The sequence below is a fragment of the Papaver somniferum genome, chromosome 11, assembly GCF_003573695.1.
Source record: "Papaver somniferum cultivar HN1 chromosome 11, ASM357369v1, whole genome shotgun sequence".
Taxonomy (NCBI): Eukaryota; Viridiplantae; Streptophyta; class Magnoliopsida; order Ranunculales; family Papaveraceae; genus Papaver; species Papaver somniferum.
Genome location: NC_039368.1, coordinates 128,193,709 through 128,214,197, shown reverse-complemented (window position 1 = coordinate 128,214,197; position 20,489 = coordinate 128,193,709). Strand labels below are relative to the sequence as shown.

At 35.3% G+C, this 20,489-nt stretch overlaps 1 protein-coding gene and 1 long non-coding RNA gene across 2 annotated transcripts; one reads left to right on the top strand and one right to left on the bottom strand.

Moving 5' to 3' along the window:
• Positions 1-862: 862 nt before the first annotated feature.
• LOC113322712 (bifunctional protein STORR) lies at positions 863-4,345 on the bottom strand. The gene is made up of 6 exons (XM_026570854.1): positions 3,571-4,345; positions 3,108-3,448; positions 1,985-2,967; positions 1,613-1,856; positions 1,325-1,504; positions 863-1,203 (listed from the first exon to the last, which is right to left on the bottom strand). The coding sequence occupies exons 1-6, from the start codon at positions 4,298-4,300 to the stop codon at positions 979-981; spliced, it is 2,703 nt and encodes a 900-aa protein (XP_026426639.1). The 5' UTR covers positions 4,301-4,345; the 3' UTR covers positions 863-978.
• A 9,116-nt stretch (positions 4,346-13,461) lies between these two features.
• On the top strand, positions 13,462-14,884 carry LOC113322714. The gene is made up of 2 exons (XR_003347265.1): positions 13,462-14,290; positions 14,533-14,884. It is a non-coding gene; the product is annotated as an uncharacterized LOC113322714 (long non-coding RNA).
• Positions 14,885-20,489: the final 5,605 nt, after the last annotated feature.

Below are 20,489 nucleotides of genomic sequence, written 5' to 3'. Positions count from 1 at the left end.
TATTTAGGTAATCTATTTTCAAATGGAAAAGATTTTTAAATGATGGGGTATATTTATTATTGTATAAGGCTATATTTGTTGGGTGTCAAAACTAAGGGTATATGATTAACGCACCCATTTTATAGTGGTATTAAGATTGGCTAAAAAAAAATTATGCGTAAAACAGTGGCTTAAACTACCCACCAATCCAATTAGTTTTCAAGCCACCCACCTATATTTTCCAGCTCCGCCAGTGATTAGCACTCACCTTGACAGAAGTGTCACTGCTCCTAGCAACCTTGTTGTTGCTGTTTTTAACAACATTCCAATTGTCAACTGCGTTAGCATCTGGAACAGAACTCTTGGAGCTACCATCCTTAACTACATTATCTCCATCTTGAACCTTCCTTCTATCTATTGGGAATCTCCTTTGAGATCTGAAGGGGAAATCCCCGAGCATTAAAGGGGTTGTATTTTACCGCCCTTCTCTACAATCTGTATTACAGCTGGCTCGGATGAAGCCAGATGATTTTGTTATTGAAATAGAAGCATTTCTGGGTGAAGTTTAACCTTTTAAGTCGAAAAAATAAAAATAAAATAAATAATACATCTGGTTTCGCAGAAGGTTTTGTATTTATTTTATTTTTTTTCCACATCAGCTGCCGTATATTTCTTTGTGTCTGGAATAGTGTTTTCTGCTAAGGTATATACATTGTGCCTAATCGCACTATTGTTGCTGAAGAGTACACGTGCTCACCATTATTTACCTCTGACTCCCATCTAGTTTTTGTAAAGGAAAACAAGCTTAGGAAATAAACTTACTACATATATTTCTTTAGCTACATCATTCACGACAAATTTATTCAAACATATAGGAAGGGAATGAGATCTGTGACTCCCTTATAGCAAGATGTAATTTGATAAAATAAATCAAGATTGAGCACACAGCAGGGGAAGCTTCTCTTATAAATGCATGTCTAGAGTTAAATGATCGATGTTTCAAGCTTCATCATCCCACAACTCTTCTTGAGATTTGAAAGGTCCATTAGGTGAGACCAAAAAATAAGCACTCAAGATTCTGCACTGTGGAATCTCACCGATCTTTTCATGGTCTTCCTTAGTGAGTTCCCAGTCAAATATGTTCAAGTTTTCCCTCAATCTCTCTTCACTGAAACTTTTTACCACAAGACTCGCGCCTTGCTCGTAAACCCATCTCATACTAACCTGATCAGTAAGTAATACAAATGTAAGTTACATTCCGTACAAGGAAGGAATACAATGCGATGCAAATACGATGCCAAAGAACAAAGACTACACTATGGCATATGCAGAGAATTTGACCAACCTGAGCAACAGATTTTCCTTTGGCCATAGCAATTTTCTTAAGCACCTCAGAACCCAAAACTGCATTGGAGCCCCATGGGGTTCCGTTTGATCCCAGTACAGAGATTGCACTGACTAATATATTATTTGCGTTGCAATACTCTCTCAGCTTCTTTTGTTGGAAAGCCGGGCTCATCTCCACCTTAATCAACATTATAAAGAGCAGTAGTTTTATGCATAATGTTAGAAATTTAATAAGCATTAGAAGTCTTCCGATGTTTTATCAAAACTTTCAAGTAAGAGTACTCACTTGATTCACAGCTGGAGGGATGTTGGCGGTCGCCATCAATTCCTGAAGCTTTTTGCAGGAGAAATTGCTAACACCGATTGATTTAGTGAAGCCAAGGTTTTGACACTCTTCCATGGCTGCCCATACAGACCTGTAGTCCATGCGACAAATATCTTCCTCTGGTATGTCCATCGTTATCTTCCCAGGCTTCAAGCTTGCCGGGAAGGGTAACATATATAGATCCACATACTCCAATTTAAGATTCCTATATCATCACACAAAACAATTTCATTTATCTAAAATATGATAGATGTTTTAAGTGTACCTACTGGTATGTGCAAAGGCTTTGCACATATATATATATATAAGCTTAATTTGCATCAAAAAATTTACCTCAGCGAATTCTGAAGAGCGAGGAGGACACGATCAGCGTGAGCATCAGTGCACCAGAGCATGGAACTGATGAAAAGTTCATCTCGAGATTTGACTAGGCCAAGTTGAAGTGCTTCAGCAATAGCTTCTCCAAGAACCTCTTCAGTTTCGTATGCAGCAGCTGTATCGAAGTATCTGTAACCCACCTCTATCGCTTTTAAAATCGCCAACCTCTCTCTTTCGGACCCTTTACCAACTTTCTCAAATGTTCCCATGCCCAGAACAGGCATCACCTTGCCCGAGCCCAGAGTGATTACTGGTACACCACTACTCTCCATGTCTCTCTCAGAGGCTGCTGACTGCACACACGGCTTTATGCGACGATGGGTGAGCAGAATGTCAAGGGGGATCACCTTGTAACTCATTAATCCTGGTGTTGCTGTCATGTCCACTTTCCCGCTAGGAGACTTCATTTCAAACTCGAGAATAAGACGAGTCAGTACCAGTTGCATTAGATCCAAAGAGAAGGATACACCTGGACATACACGTCGACCGGCTCCAAATGGTAACAGCTCATAATTTTGACCCCTTACATCAACCATCTTCTGTTCATCGCTCAAAAATCTGTCTGGTCGAAACACCAATGGATCATCCCATACTTTAGGGTCTCGTTGCATCTTCCATACGTTAGCCCATAATCTCGTCCCTGCTGGTACATGAAACCCACCGACCACACAATCTTCGCCGCTCAGTCGCTCCACCACGGGGCTGGCTGGATACAACCGCATTGATTCTTTGATGATTGCCTGGATGTAGACAAGGTTACGAATATCATCAAAATCCACCACGGCTGCTGCTGCATCATTTGTTGATCTCCTTTTGGTTCGAAAGTGTGCATCCACTTCTTGTTTTGCCTTGTCCAACACATGGGGGTTGTTCAGCAGCAAGGAAAGGGTCCAGATGGTGGTCAGTTTTGTGGTGTCAGTGCCCCCACCTATCATGTCCTGCATTTATACAATAATACCAATCAAAACAAAATCATGTTTCTGCACTCTATGAGCTACCGCAACCAATTAATCGCTGGAATACAATTAATGCTCCAGCCTTTTGTTTGGTCATCATACTACGGATCAATATTACATACCAGGACAATAGATTTGATAGGTATCTGAGAAGGATTATTGTTGCCAGGAAGCTGTGGTTGCTCCATTATTGACAAACAAATGTCGATGAAGTCATCTTGTTCATCGTCCTTCTCATCTCCTCCTTTAGTTCTAGAGAATCGTCTCTTTTGACGATGATCATTAATTATGCTCTCGACCACCAAGTCTAATTTCTTTCCGCAGTGCTTCATATTTCTCGTAAGACCTGTCAATTGGTCAATCCACCCTAGCATTGGAACATTATCTGACACTGGAGATGTCGACATAAAATAAGATGCTTCATTAATTGCTTCTTTAAATTGTTCCACCCTGCTTGGAGCACCTGTTTATACATGTGCACTGTTAGAAGATATGTATGCTTGATTAAGATATACAGAATAGTCTTTGATGATCTCATAATATAAAATCCATCATTTTCTACAGAAACTCTAGGCAAATGCTCACCTGTCTTAGGGCCTGATTGGAATCCGCAGACTATTCTTCCTATCACATTGAACGATAATTCGGCGAGCCAATCATCGATTCTCACCATGCCAGCTGCGGTAGTAGTAGTAGTATAGTTTCCCTGGTTGTCTTCAGAGTTTTTGCATAACTCATACAGCTTATTGAAAGACGTATCGACTTGAGAAATTATCAAGTGTCTGAACTTGAGTAGTTGTTGATTAGACAGGAGGTTATGCACACAGACCTTTCGAAGCTCCCTCCAATATTTTCCATAAGGTACACTCGAAAGACCGTATGAGTCTATGCCACCGCATGCATAAAATATAGTCTTAAAAGCTAACGGGATAGGACGGTTTGAGAAAGCAGTGTCATTGTTGCCAGTAAAACACTCTTTTACCATCTCCCAACTGCTCACAACGAGAGTTCTATGGCTACCTGTTGGGAAACTGAAAATCGGACCGTATTTATCAGCCATATTTCCAAGAGTTACATGAATTAAGCCGTTTTTATTCATGAAAATATGGAGGAGACCGGAAATTGGCAATGCACACGACTGCTGCCGCTGATGAGAAAGTACCGCTGTTTTTGTGGATGATGCAGGTGATGATGAGTAGTTATTCAAAAATGTCTTCCTCAAAACAACGACACTGGATAAGATGGATACAAGAGCAAGTAGAAGAGCAACAACGGAGGAAGTTGGTTGAAAATAAGAAATATATTGGAGCTCCATGATTCAACCCAATACAGTATGTAGGATAATGGATTTTAATGATATCCATGGTGAACTCAAATGTATATATAGCTAGCTTGCTAAAGATATTTGATTCTTTTTTGCTAATCTTTGGGAAATATTAGTCTTATTGGAAAATGGGTCATTTGTCTAAATATTTTTAAATCACGGTTCAAATGGACGAGTAAAAAATAGTTTGATGAAATGGCCAAAAAAAAATATAGAAAGGATGAAATTGGATTCATCCTAGCTTAAATTTAAAAATAGTAAGGATGAAACTGGATACATCCCGTGTAAATTAAAAATAAGAAAAAATATTTGAAAATGAACACGATGAAACTGATTACGTCCTGTCTATTTTTACATTTTTGTCCATTTAAACAGTATCAAAATCTAACTGTCCATTTCATCCATGAATTGTTGATTTTGGTTTTTTTAACCAAGTTTGTGTAGTCTTATCGTGGGTCCAATCTCCTGGTTTATCGCGTGTGAGGAGGGGAACTATTTCCCAAACCTAACCTGCTACTAACGTAACAAACCCAACCATATATCTAATCCTCATTTCTGGTTTGTTAGATTAAAAGACTAGCTGCTATCCATTACAAACAAAAGAAAGAGAAGACACCACCGCCCATGAGGGTGAGTTTCCTCCCACGCACAAATGCACATTTCCCACACCTTATCACCTTCCACTATCAGCTATATTAAATCCCACTAAGTTAATATAAAGAAAAAGAAAACACATTTCACATGATTGTTACTAGCATTAACGTTTCTAGTATCATTTGAGTGATCCCATTGTCGGAATCAGTTGTAAGTAGGGCTGTCAATGCGATGCCGAAATCCCGTAGCCGTTACAGATATTGCCGGATCCGATAGGATTTTTTTTCGGCACAGCAATTGGCGTATTCACAAAATTGGTTAAAAAGATCAAAATCAATAATTTATTGATTGATTATTTAAAATCTAAAAATTGTTATAGTTGTTTGGGTAGATCTAAAATTAGCTTTATTTATTGATTTAAAATTAACTAATTCTAATGCTTTATTTATTGATTTAAAATTAACTAATTCTAATATATGTTTGTAAATCATGGATTTTAAAGAGTTGGTGGGATTAAGGGATATATTTATTAATTTTGACGGGTTGACGGGTAACCCGCGGATTGGCCCTAGCCCGGCTTGTTTTCTAGTAGGATTGTATATGCCAACCCTAACCCGGCCCGTTTAGACAACAAGCCAAGCCGGTCCGGGTTGAAACAAGCCGGGTTAGGGTCAACCCGCAAGCCGGGTTATAAATTGACAGCTCTAGAAATGGTACCCGCCCCACTGATATCAGTACATGCCTTTCGCAATTAAGTTATTCCAGACATGTAGCACATGAACAGGAGGATTATTTTATTTCGGTGCTTCTCGTGGTGACTTAAACTCAGATTTTAATTCACAGCTTCTTTTTTTCCAACTTTTAAAAGCTAGTGCTGAGTAGCTTTTAAAAGTAGACCTAAAATAAAAGTGTTTCTCAAAAACATTTTAAAATAGTTTTACCAAATATAAATTTTGGAAAAAGTTTATCATAAGTTTGTTATATAGTGGTTTTGGTTAAAAAAATGCAATTTAGAACGGGGCTATACTACTAACATACGGGACTGAATCGATTGATTTGTTGATTATGTGGTGGAGCAGTGTCACGTATCAGCCCATCCTCCTTATAAAACATAGTTTGGACAACTTAGACAAGATAAAGAGCGGTCAGAATTCATTCTTAGTAAAGCTAAATCTATGGTTCTGATTGTTCACGTCATTATTGAATCATTAATTTCTTATAATAAATGCTTTATTAATCTCTTATCATAAATGTCCTATAATTATCTTACTAAGTATACTTTCATTAGATGAATAATAAATTTGTTAATAAATAATCATAATAACTTTTAAAATTCTTTTCAACCCATTACATTTTTCTAAATATATTTTTATTAAATAGTATTGATCAGTTCAATTAAATATTCACCTAGGGAAAACTAAATCTACAGTTGTAAAATGATCAGTTCAATTAAATATCAATAATAAATGTTCTCTTAGTATTTCATAATAAATGTTTGTTTAATTAATCAAATAAATATGCTTTCATTAATACAATACATAATCAATTTATCTTTTGAATTAGTAAACATTAATGGTGGTTGTGATGGTGGGTGGGGGTGGTGGATCAACAATAGGGATAATGGTGGTGGGTGTTGGTGAGAATGGTGGAGTGATGGCGTTAATGGCGGTGGTGGTGGTGGTGGAAGTAGTAGTGTTAGTGGGATAAGAAAGATGTTCTAAGGAAGATAAATTATTTAGTTACCCCTTGCTTTATTTTTTTATTTGATATTGCTATTTTTTAAAATTTAAAATAATACTTTCGTTAATATAGTCATAATAAATTTATATTATATTGAATCAATAGACATTAATATTAGTTGTGATGGTAGGCAGGGGTGGTGGATCAGTGGTGAGAATAATGGCGGTGGGTGTCGGATGTAAGAATGATGGAGTGATGACGTTAATGGTAGTGGTGCTGGAAGAAGTAGTGGTAAAGGGATGAGAAATGTGTCCTAACGTAAATAAATTACCAAGTTACCTTGATTTGTGTAGAGCCAATAAAAAGATAACAAAGATTAAAATTGACATAATTTTTTTACTTACTAAGGAGCCCGTGCCGTTACGGCATGGGCGAAGTTATAGTGCATATATAAAGATAATCTTTAATAAAGAATCGATGTAGTATGTTGATCCTTTCTATAATGGTGTTTGATTGTGTGTCGGAGCAGTGTCCCTTATATATGTGTAAATTATCTTTCATAAAGGATTGACGTAATATGCCGATGCTTTCCATAAAGGTGTCTGATTGTGGGGATGGAGATATCAGCCCACGATAGTAATGCAAGAACCTCGTGGGAATAACTAAGGTCACCCATGCTATATGAAGCTTTTATGGAAGACGTTTGTACTAACTCGGGAATCATTGTTGTGTGGGTCTAAACTGTCCAAGAATGCTGGTGAAAAGGAAACTGTTTTAAAAAATGTTGTAAGAGGTATATATTGAAACACTCCAGCTCGTGAAATGTCCAAGAGCAACTTGGAGGTGGAATAGTATAGACGCTAAACTCACATAACGGCAGAGACTTTCCCTTTCCATTGACAAAAGGACACTAAAAGTAAAGAAAAAATAAACACCGGTTATGAAGAATACGGCTAAAAAAGTGAAGTACTACTCAAATTTAAACAAGCATATATAAAGAATAACTAATTGGGGGATAAAAAAACTAATTGGGGATATGAATTACTAACCCCATCCAATAATATCCGTTAAGGGGTGTTTTTCGGGGCTGAAATACTAAAATACCCTTCCATCTAAATTAAAATTTAAAACTAAAAATCAAAATCAAACCCTAACAAGTTCTTAAAGATAGGTTAAAATGAATTGTTCTTGAGAAAAAAAAAGAAGAAGAAGAAGAAGAAATGACTTTATTGAGAAGGTACATGATACTTAATCGTATTTAAAATGCTGTTGTTGTTTTAAAACTTCGTTTGAGTTAGAATTATAAACTTTCAATCCACTCCCGGCTTGTGTTTATGATGAATACCCTATTTTTATTTTTTGTTCCGGCGGAATTTTTAAGATGAATACCATGCCGGTTCTATTTCCGGCATGGTTTGTTAGGATGAATACCATGCCGGTACTAATTCCGGCATGGTTTTTTAAGATGAATACCATGTCGGTACTTGCTATTTCAGACAAGTTTTCTGTATGTTTTTATCCTCAAACCGGCACGGTACATTTGGGAATCAACCATGCCGGCACTACTACCAGCATGCTCGATAATGAACTTTGTATGCGGGTAGTGTACTTCCAATTTTCAAAATTGGGGGATATTGTGTACCGGCATGGTGAAAGTATGAATACCATGCCGGTTTGGTCACTTCCGGCATGGTATTCATACTTTTACCATGTCGGCACTGAGTTTTTCAGGCGCAACAATGGCGAATTCAATGAAAAAAATCAAATTTCAATACATTAATATTTATATATGAGTAATTGGAACACTTATCTGTTCAACTAATTTACTTTCATGTGTTGGTTCTTCGTCTAAACCTTCATGATCATAAATATCTTGATTTGATGTTGTTGCATCAACAAATTCAATGATAATGATTTATTCTAATGATTATCAAACTAATCTATTAACTTAACTAATTATATTTAACCATTAAACATGATTAGTAAGGGGTAGATTAGAAATTAGATAAAATGCTTAGATAAGGGGTGATCCTGATTTGATATTTAAATCCAGGTTTTGTCTTTTTCCTCTATCCCCGATTAATTTTTTTATCCCCAATTGTACGTTATATATAAATAAAGGGGATAAGGGGTGAGAAACACATGTATAAGCTTTAAGGTGCTTAATTAAATTGGAAACATGTGATTATTAAATAAGCAAATGGTAGAGGGGGCATCTGTTTGGTAAGTAATTGCTACGAAGATGAAATGGTACGAGCTAGCTACCATGTACCAGAGGAAGATATCGCGTGCACCCTTAGTGCGTAGTACTTCGAAAATGAAACTGTTTTTAAAAACTATACCAAACACTCTAAGTTTTTGGTTAATATAATCTTCTAAACCCCAGGTTAGCTCCTTACAGGTCCATCAGTATACTAGTCTTTTATCGGGGCTGGAAAGTTTTTACCCGGTGCAGGTTCCGAGAATTTGGAGAATTCTCTCTATATAGGGGAATTCTTCGTTATTGGTTAATGCCACACGAAGTCTACAAACTATAAGTGACTTTTTTTTGCAGAATAAAAAAGAGGAAGAAGGCAGCATTACTACACTCCAATACAAGTGTCAATAAGCTTGAATCTTGAGGTTTAGCAATTAACAATTATTATTTTTTTTTGATAAAAGAAATTTTAGTAAGAACAAGGAGAAGTTGTGGTCTTTTGCCAGAAGGCCACAAATACCTGATCAAAGATTCCAAATGATTCGAGTGGCATATATAGTTGTTTGTCTAACATCCTTAGCTATAGCATTTGCCACTTGATTATCATTAAAACTTACATGAATAAATTCACAAAACAAAAAATTGGATATTAAAATACTTGATCTCTTTTATTAAGTTTTTATTCTCTCATTGAATGAGTAAGACGTTCCCCTTAATGGTGTTTATTACTAACTTAGCATCAGCTTCAATCTGTATACTTGTGTGGTTCAATTCCTTAGCCCAAGATAGGGATTCTCTGACTGTTATACACTCCACAGCCTCTGCATTCAATGCTCCATCTTCACTGCTTCCTTTGATTCCAAGACATGCACCTGTATGATCACGCAACACAATGCCAGTACCAAACTAATTAGTGCCAGGATTAAAAGAGCCATCTATATTGAATTTAAGAATACCATCAATAGGAGGTTTCCATTTAGGGATAACATTGTCAGAAATAATTAATTTAAACTGAGATGGATCAATGCAGTGCATGATACTGAATTTTATGCACGTTGGAGTGAGGGTTTAAAGATACTCCCTGGAAGACTGCATCACATCTATCCTTCCATAAAATCCAGATTCCTATCATAAGAGGGAGTATCCATCTAGAGTTTTGATTAGCTTCATTAGTTGAAAACCATCTTATGACCCAATCTGACACCGAGTTTCAACTATCTCTGACTATATTGACATTGATACCTCTCCAAACTCCTCTAGCATGCCGGAATTCAAAAATTATATGCTCCATGTCTTCTACATAGTGACCACATATATCACAATGAGTCTCAGCCTCTGGATTGTAAAGAGCTCTTTTAATTTTAGTATATAGTTAATGCCTCTTATGCACTTCCAAGTAAAAAGCTTGATTATGTGAGCAGCTTGTCTCTTCCATAAAGCTTTCCAGATTTTAGAATCAAGAGTGACACCATTAACTTGTAGCTCACTATTATTGGAATTTAACATCTTGTAGGTACTTTTGACAGAGAAATTACCATCTTTTGAAGGCTGCCATAACATTACATCTTCCTTACTACAGTCTATAAAGACTAATTGAATTTTTAATGAAGTATCAGCATCAAATAGACTGTTAAGCAAAGTCTGATTCCATTGACTGGAGCCAGGTAAATAAAGTTCAGCCACATCTTCATAGAATCTATAAAGATCATTAATACGGAGTGGTGGATGAGCCATACCAGGAATCCATTTATCCTTCCATATTTTTGTTTTCTTCCCATTGTTAATCCCCATGAAGTAGTTTTTCTTCACAATTTCCAAGCCTTTTGTGATGCCATTCCCGGTATAAGATCAATTCTTAACTGAGATATTTTGATGAAGTAGATCTCCTTGTTTAAAATATTCGCTTCCTAGAACCTGAAACATTAAACTACTTGAATCACTATATATTCTCCATGCTAGTTTAGTAAGAAGATCCAAATTAAATTTCTCCAGATCTCTAAAATCCAGTCCACCTAAATCTTTGGGCTTACAGACATTAATCCATGCTACAGGGTTTGAACCTCTATTGTTGTTGTTGCCCTAGAAGAACTTCATTTCAATTGCAGTCAGCTGCTGAATGAGATTGTTGGGAAGCTTAAAAGTACCCATTTGATAAACAGGAATTGTATTAAGCACATGTTTTATCATTGTGCCTCTACCTGCTTGAGAAAGAGAAGTACTTGACCATGAAGATAAACTTCATTTCAAAGTTTTCCTTAATAGCTTTAAAAGATTCTTGTTCTTGTTTAGAGTGAACAAGAATTAAAGCAGAACCAAGATATTTCTCCTTAGAGTTTATGAGCTTAACCCCAAGAATTTGACTCAAGGTTGCAGCAACTTCAGGTTTAGTCTTCTTGCTGAAATGAACTGCAGACTTATCAAAATTAATTACTTGACCTGACTGTGAGCTAAAATTATGAAGTAACTCCAGTAAGTTGTTGACAGAAGTAAGATTTGTTTGAGTAAAGATCAAGCAATCATCTGAAAAAACCAAATGATTAATGGATGGAGAAAGGGCAGCCATTTTAATGCCTTTAGTGGACTTATCTTGAAGAGCATTGGTGAGATGTCTCGAAAGATATTCCATTGATAATATAAAAAGATAAGGTGAAAGAGGATCACCCTGCCTAATACCTCTGGCGGGAATGAATTCTTCACATGGAGAATCATTAAGTAAAACTGATAAGGAAGTAGTACTAATGCACTGATAAATTAGCTCACAGAAGTCATTGGAGAAACCAAAATATTGAAGTACCTTAATCAAAAAAGACCACTCCAACCTGTCAAAAGCTTTTGACATGTCAAGTTTTAAAGTCAACCAACCTGTTTCTCCTCTTTTCTTTTTCATGAAATGGATGATTTCTTGAGCAATAACCGTGTTATCACTAATTAACCTGCCAGAGACATAAGCAGCTTGGAATGGAGAAATAATTTTATCCATAATGGGCTTCATTCTGTTCACAATGACTTTGGAGATGATCTTGTAAGAGGTATTGCAAAAACCAATAGGCCTGAAATCACTTGCACACACTGCTTTTTTGTTCCTTTGGAATGAGAGAAATATAAGTCTTGTTGACCTGCTTCAGAATATGTTTAGTTTCAAAGAATTTCTTTACCATCAGACAAACATCTTCCCCAACAATGTGTCATTGGCTTTTGTAGAATCCTGCTTGAAAACCCTCAGGAACAGGAGCACTCAAATTTTCCATGCGTTTAAGGGTGCCATGAATTTCTTTATTAGAAGGTATTATTGTTATGAAAGAATTATCTTCATCTGTAATGATAGTAGGAAGGACAGTGTATAGACTTTCATCCAGACTTGGGGTTGTTGTAGTACTAATGCTCTTGAAATGCTGAGTCAAGTGAGTAGAAATTTCTTCCCTAGAATCCAGCTATCCAAATATGATTATAGTATTGAATGGAATCTATATTATTCCTGAATTTCCTTTTATTAACTTTTGAATGGAAGTATTTGTTGTTGTTGTCCATGTCTTTGATGAAATGATCTCTTAACTTTTGTTGATATAATTCACTTTTTATCTTGTGCCACTTTCTTAATTCTCTGTTTACATTGATTACTTCATGTGTCGTATTAACATCTGGAGGATTTTATTGAAGGGCAATTAGCTTCAGTTGTAGATTGTCAACCTGCTGATTAACATAACCAAAGTGCTCTCTATTCCATAATAATAACATTTCCTAGTAATATGCAGTTTGTTGACAAGTTGAAAAGCAGGTGAACTATTGAAACTAGAACTCAAAACATCAGCAATTAACCATTTACATCATATCTACGTCTGATTTACACCTCATTTACATTATATTTCTACTTAAAAGTTAAAACATAGGGGTACATGGGCGGAAATTGGAACCATGTGATTGCCACACTGTGGTATTATTCATCTCCCAAAATAGATGATTTGAATAATAGTGCTAGTAGGTAGTGCATTTTTTCCGTTTACAAAATATATATATATATATAGCCATGGCGATTTATGACCCATATTTTTTTTCGGAACAGCTAAATCATTTTCGATTTTTTTTCAGGTTGTGTTATATGTTGCAAATTAAGAACTTAACTGTGGTTTTGCATGTTACAGTATAAGTTTTGCAACTGTCTTCATCTGTTCGACAAAAGTTAGTCAAAGTTTTAAACTGTTACAAACTGGTTCGCAACAGGCAGCACTGCAAGGGAGCAAAATACCAAACTTTACTCGTCTAGAAAACCTTTCCGTCAAAATTTCATAATGTTGTAGTAGTCGTTGCAAAAAAATAAAAAATATATGTAACACCGTGTTAGGCACTGCTGATTCGATTGCAAGACCGGAAAAAGAAGAAAACACACATGCCCGATTGATCATTTGCAACCCGGGATTACGATTAAATTAGGACCTAAGCGTCCAATTCAAAGTCAATTGGTTCTCTATATATATGTTAGACCTTACAGTATATCCCATGACCGGTGACCGTTTTATAATTAGAGCCCAACACCCTAAATTAACTTGGGAAATTTTCTGTTTAGTCCAAAAAAACCGACCCGGGTTAATCTGTAGTCCAGCGGGAGAATACATTTTAAGTGAAAACTATTATGAGACCCATTTTGTCAAATTTCTCCACTATGAAACCCACGGCAAAAAAATCACACAGTCGCACCCATTTTCGGCGACAAAATTATGCATAGGCCCATATTTTTGCATTTTATGTTTTCTTTTTTCATTCAGATCTCTTTCTATAAACAAGAGAAATAAGAACGATAACACCATTAACAACATCTTTCCTTAGATATTTTTCTGTCTAATTCAATCAAAATCCTTGAAGACACGACCTAAAATTAAGTTCAATCTTTTTTTTCCCCCTTCAATTTGATAAAACTCATTTTAGATCTGGAAATTATGATTTAGAACTTGCTGCTATGGTTCGTATCGAAGCGGGGGAGAGTCTCATCAAATCAAAGAATGGTTTAAGCTGGTGACGTCTTGCATTATCCGTGGTGCGGGATTGCAATGAATCAAACCGGTGGTTGGTTTTGAAGGATTAATAAAGGGTTGGAAGTGAATTAGAACTTAAGTCAAGGAATGGTGGGTGTATCTCGGATTTGATCTACAACAGTGAAGAGAAGTAAGTGATCTATTAACGGTGTTTATATCTCAACGGGAGTTGTTCTTGAGAGAAAGATGACTTGAATGATGAGTTTGTTGACATGGGTTTATATTAAATTTTTACTGTTAGGTTCTTGTACTCGATTTGGAGATGATTGATGCTCTCGATTGCTGAAATGGGTGTTAGCTTAATTGTTTCTGTTCAATTGCACAAAATGTACAAATTCCATCTTGTCTGGTTGATGGGTGTGCTGAAGATCTTAGTTTATGCAGAGATTATCATCAGAGGCATAAGGTTTGTGAAGCTCATTCTAAGACTCCAATCGTTTTGATTAATGGTCAAGAGAAAAGATTTTGCCAACAGTGCAGGAGGTACAAACTTCTCATTGTTTCCACTATTTTGTTGCTCTTTTCTCTAACTTGAGCTTTTAGTTGAACTGGTTGTTGATTTTATCAGATGTACTTTAATTTGGTGCTGGCTTAATTTTCTCTGTTCAATATTCTTTTAGTGTCATTATTTTGAAACTGTTATAACCTGATTCAATGGAAGTACCATGTCATTTTTCAGACGGATCTATGCATTTTTTTTTAACTTTTTACACGAACTGTCACAGTATCTCGGAGTAGAATGTTTCAAATCCATTATCCATCCTGCTAATTGAAATTATTACAAGGTCATGTGCGCTGGAACAACGAGTATCGTTAATTGGATTACTATTTAGTTGTACAAGATGAGCACTGTAATTGACATTTTTGGAATCATGTCCTACATGATTACAGGGTTTGAACTGGGAGTAAATTAGTGGTTATGGACTTGTAAATAGTGGGACTAGGAGAATCTCCAAAAGTACTTTGTAATTTTAGTTGTCGTTTTTCAGAGGTCTTGGTGTTATTGGTTCGGAAGCTAGTATGTATTTAGTCACATTGGTTTGAATGAGAAGCTGATGCGTTTGAGATATTGAGTTATCTGTGGCTGTGGTGGAAGGGAAAATGGGTTTGGTGTGCGTGTGATGTGCATTTAAAACAAGATGGAGGTGTGAATGGTGATGCATAACAGGATATGCATCTACAAAATTTGTTGCATAACTTGTTATGCATTCTCGAAATTGGTTGCATAACACGTTCTGCGGGGTTTTTTTTTTATATAACTTGTTATGTAGTCCAGAAAATGGTTACATAACAAGTTATGCAACTACTTTTTTCTTAGTATTGAAACCAACAGAAAATAAGGTTGCATAACTTGTCATGCACCTACAATAATATCTACATAATATGTTATGCAGTCGTGAAAATGGATGCATAACCTGTTATGCATCCGAAAATATGACCGCATAATGCATTGAGAAAATTGTTGCACAATATTTTATGCATCGAGAAAATAGATGCATAACCTAATATGCATACGTAAATATGCATGCATACTGCATTATGCATCAATTTTTTTATGTACACACTGAAATCAACCAAAACAATGGTTACATAACTTGTTATAGATGCATAACTTTGTTATCCAAATGCATAATTTGTTGCGCAGTGGAGAAAATGGTTACATAATTCGTTATGCGTCTGCAGAATGTGTTATGCATCTTTTTTGGTGGCTGCATAATGGTTATGTATCAAGTTTTCGAAAATTTTGCCTAAAATGATGATCACCTCCGATTTTTTCGTGAAAAACAAAAATTTGATATTCTTGTTTGTACTCGTTCTGTAGCTCTCTTAAAAATATTTCCAACGATATAAAATTTGTAAAATTCCAAGGCACGGATTTTTAGATATGTTATATCCAAGTTGCGTTACCAATTATACCCCTGATACATAACCTGTCATGCGGATGCATAATCCGTCATGCAGACATTTTTAACAATTTCATATAATTATGGGTATCACGGAACTAAAAATTAATTGTGGGCCTGACAATGAAAATATTATTTTTTTTGGGTCTGCGCCTAATTTTCCCTACATTTAATAGCTGGTCCAAAAAATATTTGAAAAAGCTAAAATTACTAAGCTAACCTTAACAACTCGCGTGTTAGAGTCACAGGCAGAAAAACGCAGAAAAGAAACCATGCGTCAGTTCAGTTTTCTTCTTGTTTTCATCGACAAACAAGAACCCTAACTATTTTCAGTTTTCATTTTGCTGCTCCTGCACTTTTTCAATCTTCTCTTCTTTTTTAGTTTTTCAATCTTCTTTAGAGAAAACAAAATCCACCAAACCAGATTGAAAAACGAAATCAAAACCTAGGTCAAATCGAAAAACAAAATCTAAATTGAGAAAATTTCTAGGGCACCGAAGAACAAAAGCCACATGCTGCGAAACCTACAAATTGAAAATTGATATAATAGATATCAATAATTGTTTGATCTACAAGCACCGTATCACAAAAGAAATCAAAATTAAACTGATTTCCTACCGAAATTCTCGAAGTATTGTGATCTGAAATTCTCGAAGTAAATGGTTAAAAAAGATTGAAAGAAACAAGTACTCCTGATTCTCAACCAGGGTCAAAGAAGTAGAAGAAGAAATCTACTTGTGAAACTAAATCAAGGAATAACAACGAATATGTTAATAAGGAGAAATCAAAGAAACCTGGTGTTTCTGCTAAAACAAGGTAATGCAATCCATCATGTGTACTGTATGATTTCTGATTTTTAGTATAACCATTAATCAAACAGTACATATTAATATCCTTCGACACATATTGATATGATTTGTGTCTTGTGTATGATTCGATTGTACATATCAATATGTATTGTTGAAAGTACTTACTAGGATATGTACTGATGGTTATATTCAATAGCATATATGGATATGTATTGGCAGTCATACTGATGTTCGTGTTGGTATGTATTGTTAGTTATACTGATGTTCAAAATGTAGGTAATATCAATATGAACCCTGTACATATTAATATGTTTAACTCTCTGCTTTCTTAATGCTGATTCCTTCATTGTATTTGATATGTACTAAGATTCAATATGTAATAGGTAAACGCAACAATACCTAATAATATGTACTATGTAAAAAACCTAATTTATGTATGTCTTTGACAGTGCATATTGATATGATTAACACTCTATTTTCATACTACTGATTCCTTTAACCTCTCATTGTAGTTTGAAGTTCGCCTGCCTAATATGTACTTAGATCCAATAATATTAATATGTACTTAGATCCAACAGTATATATTAATATGTACTGGGTAAATTCAACAATACATATTAATTAATGTATGTTTGTGAAAGTACATGTTGATATGTGCTGATGGAAAACTATGTTTTTTGATAGTATATATTTTATAAAAATGCAGGAGGAAAGACTGTTTACTATCTAGTTTGAATAAGCACCATTAAATATTGACATGTAATGGTGATATACTGATATGTTCTGTTTATGGTATTACATTTTCTATATGCTACATACTGATATGTAATGGTGATGTACTGATATGTCCTGTTTATGGTATTACATTTTCTATGTGTTACATACTGATATGTAATGGTGATGTACTGATATGTTCTGTTTATGTGATTACATTTTCTATGTGCTACATACTGATATGTTCTGTTGGATATCTGGTTCTCCATTTTCGTCTGGAGCCATGACTGCTGATGGTTTGCCTGATAGAAGTCATTTTGGTGGTGTTGGGGGTTGTGTTAGTGGGGGAGAATCGTATCAGGACCATATGGAGCTGGTGCGTTCAGCTAGTGTACATGGATGGTCCTCAGATCTTCTGAACAGGTCGTCATTACCTGATTCGCAAGGTATGTAAGTCTCCATTTATATGAATGAGTTTGTTTTCTCAGAGCTTTGAGAAACAATTCTCTGTTTTGTGCCTAAAATGAAACCAAATTTTCACATTCTTGGTTAAGCCTAAAGGTCATTAATCGGCATAGGATCAATGACCATAGTTCAATCACACGATTCTCTCCTTCCAGTGGCCAGTTTTCTGAATGTATTTTGTACTAAATCTTAACTTTGCTATTGATCATAGTTCAATCACAAATACTGAATGCAAGAATGTTTGTGCATCTTCATGGATTCATGGAAGAAGTTAAAACTATTGCTAGGAGTTCGATTTGGTGAGTAATTTATTTTTTATAAATATGTACTTAGGGAAAGAGTGATTAGTTGATGCAGTACATATAAACTCCTAGCATGGTTCTTATTGAATATATCTTACAGTACAGATCGATATGTACGTTAGGTAAAATTTATTCGTTAGTGTTGTACATGTCGATATGTACAGTAGTTTATGCCTGACACGATCCTAGAGTATATATCAACATGTACTTAGGAAAAAAGGGCTTTTTGATGCAATACATATCAATATGTATTTTATGCTTAAATTATCAATATGTATTTTATGCTTAAATACAAGTAGAATCCACCAGCAGTACGTATCAAGATGTACTGTCCAATACCTGGATTACATTAGTATTAGGTACATATCAACTTATACTACCTTGCAAAAATATGTACTGGAACATATCATTGTATTGAGATACTGGATTACCTTAGTATTAGGTACAGGAACATATCATTATGTACTCGTTGATCCTCCACTAGATAATGATATGTAATGGGTGGAAGCAGTAGATACTAGATATTGATATAAACTTATCAATTTGTTGATATGTACTTGTTGATGTGTACTGTTATTAATGTTTGTTTGATATTAATTTGCTTTGTAATTTATATGTTGATGTTTCTCTTTTTCGCACAGGTCATCAAGTGGTGGAACATGTCGTATCTGGGATGTTGTAGGTACTCACAGTTTATCTTCCAAGACCTATTGACCCCGTAGCTGATGAGTTTTTTTCTTCATATATTGACTTGCTTACTAGGCGTTGGGAATTGCCAACTTAAGGGAATATGCAAACTCACCGCAGGAAAGAGCAATGACCCTTCATCAAGCACTGTTATGCAGAGCCATCAAATACTATGGTGTGTACAATGCAAACGGAATTGTTTTTGTCATCTGAAAAATAAGTTTGAATCCAAGACATGAAGACTTTAAAGTAGGCCAACATTACTGACAGTGGATATTCATATGTATTGGTGTGTACGATGTAATTGGGTTAGGTTTTAGTTGGCAGTACATATTAGTATGGAAATTTGAAATATTATAATGTAAATGATGGATTATGTTGCATTGTTTGCATTTTTCTTTTCTTTTTTTTGGTTTTTTTCTCTTAACTGTTATATGTAGAGTTATATTGATGTTATGAAAACTGGAAAAAGAGTAAGAAGCCTTGAATACGGGAAGTACATATTTGCATGTACTGTGAAAGATGATGCACAGTAAGAAAATTGGAACTTATACTCAGAATTTTTTTAGAGCAAAAGGGAAGTAATACTATGCACTATGTGTTGTTAACCATGATAGGCAGTTTTTCATTAATAAAACAAAAGATAATGCAGACAATTTTCACCATGGAAGCGGAGAAAAAGGCGTAAAATTATCCCTGATATGAAAGCCTTAACCAGACCCTGGAAAAGATATCGTTTTAAAACAACTCTTGCTCAGAAGTTACGTGTATTTTTACACTAACTGGAAAAAAAGAAATAAAACTGATGAGCCGACTAAAAAAATACATCCTCCCTGGAAACATAACAAGTACAACATGTTCAAGTCTATTCTGTTAAGAAATATATAATGCCACCAATAATAACTAGCATGAAATTCCGCCAGATGAGCCTTCTTATTATTTTTAGTGTGATAATCTGGTTTACCCTATTCGGGAGTTATCTCTTCCAAAGACAAGTGTGGTTGCGCAATTCACTGGCACGTAGAACCTGTTTCTCCAGCTGATGACACACGTCAGGTAAGTATTACGCCAGATGAGCCAGCTGACAAGCCTTATGCTCTTCGCATTACCCTGTGTGTGATATGTCATCAACAAAATACTTAACCTGATGAAGATTGATTTTGGAAAATATGAAAATGAAAGGAACTTGTAATAAAACTCAAATACAAACAATTTTTTTCCCATAAACGATTTGTCATTGTTTACGAGGGGGCGATGCCCCCTCGACCCCCGTCTAAATAGACCAAAGCAAATGGTGAGTAACCCTAAGGAAATCAAGTTTCTGTGTGCGGTAACCATGTTTTTGTGTGGATAGTGAGTAACCCTGATAACATACTTATCATGAACCTGTCATCAAAAATTAACAAGAAAAGTTAAAACCACAATTAAGGGGATTTAGATATTTTGTATGCATATTTATTGGTAGAGAGAAACCACAAGAATGGAAACAGAATATTGCAGTACATATACACATGTACTGAAAAAAATAAGAATGGAAAGCCTAGTACATATTGATATATACTAAGTAAAAACCCAGCACATAATGAGCTAGTAGATATCACAGTACATATACACATGTAACATAAGAATATAAGAATTATTGAATGGGTCGTCTTTGAGATCACTTGTTATACCAGTAGCAAAGCAAGTTGTATTTCCATCATGATCATTAGAATCTTTGTCAGCTCCATCCACAAGATCCTTAGCTTTTATACAATATAATGGGATGATGTCCCCTCTTTAAAATTTTCCTCAATAACTT

Bases quoted from the DNA above. Each gene is read 5' to 3' on its own strand.
- LOC113322712 (XM_026570854.1), bottom strand. From the start codon at position 4,300: ATGGAGCTCCAATATATTTCTTATTTTCAACCAACTTCCTCCGTTGTT. The intron at 3,449-3,570 runs GTGAGCATTTGC...ATGTATAAACAG, and splicing joins CCAATCAGGCCCTAAGACAG to GTGCTCCAAGCAGGGTGGAA. The intron at 1,505-1,612 runs GTGAGTACTCTT...ATGTTGATTAAG, and splicing joins TCCCTCCAGCTGTGAATCAA to GTGGAGATGAGCCCGGCTTT.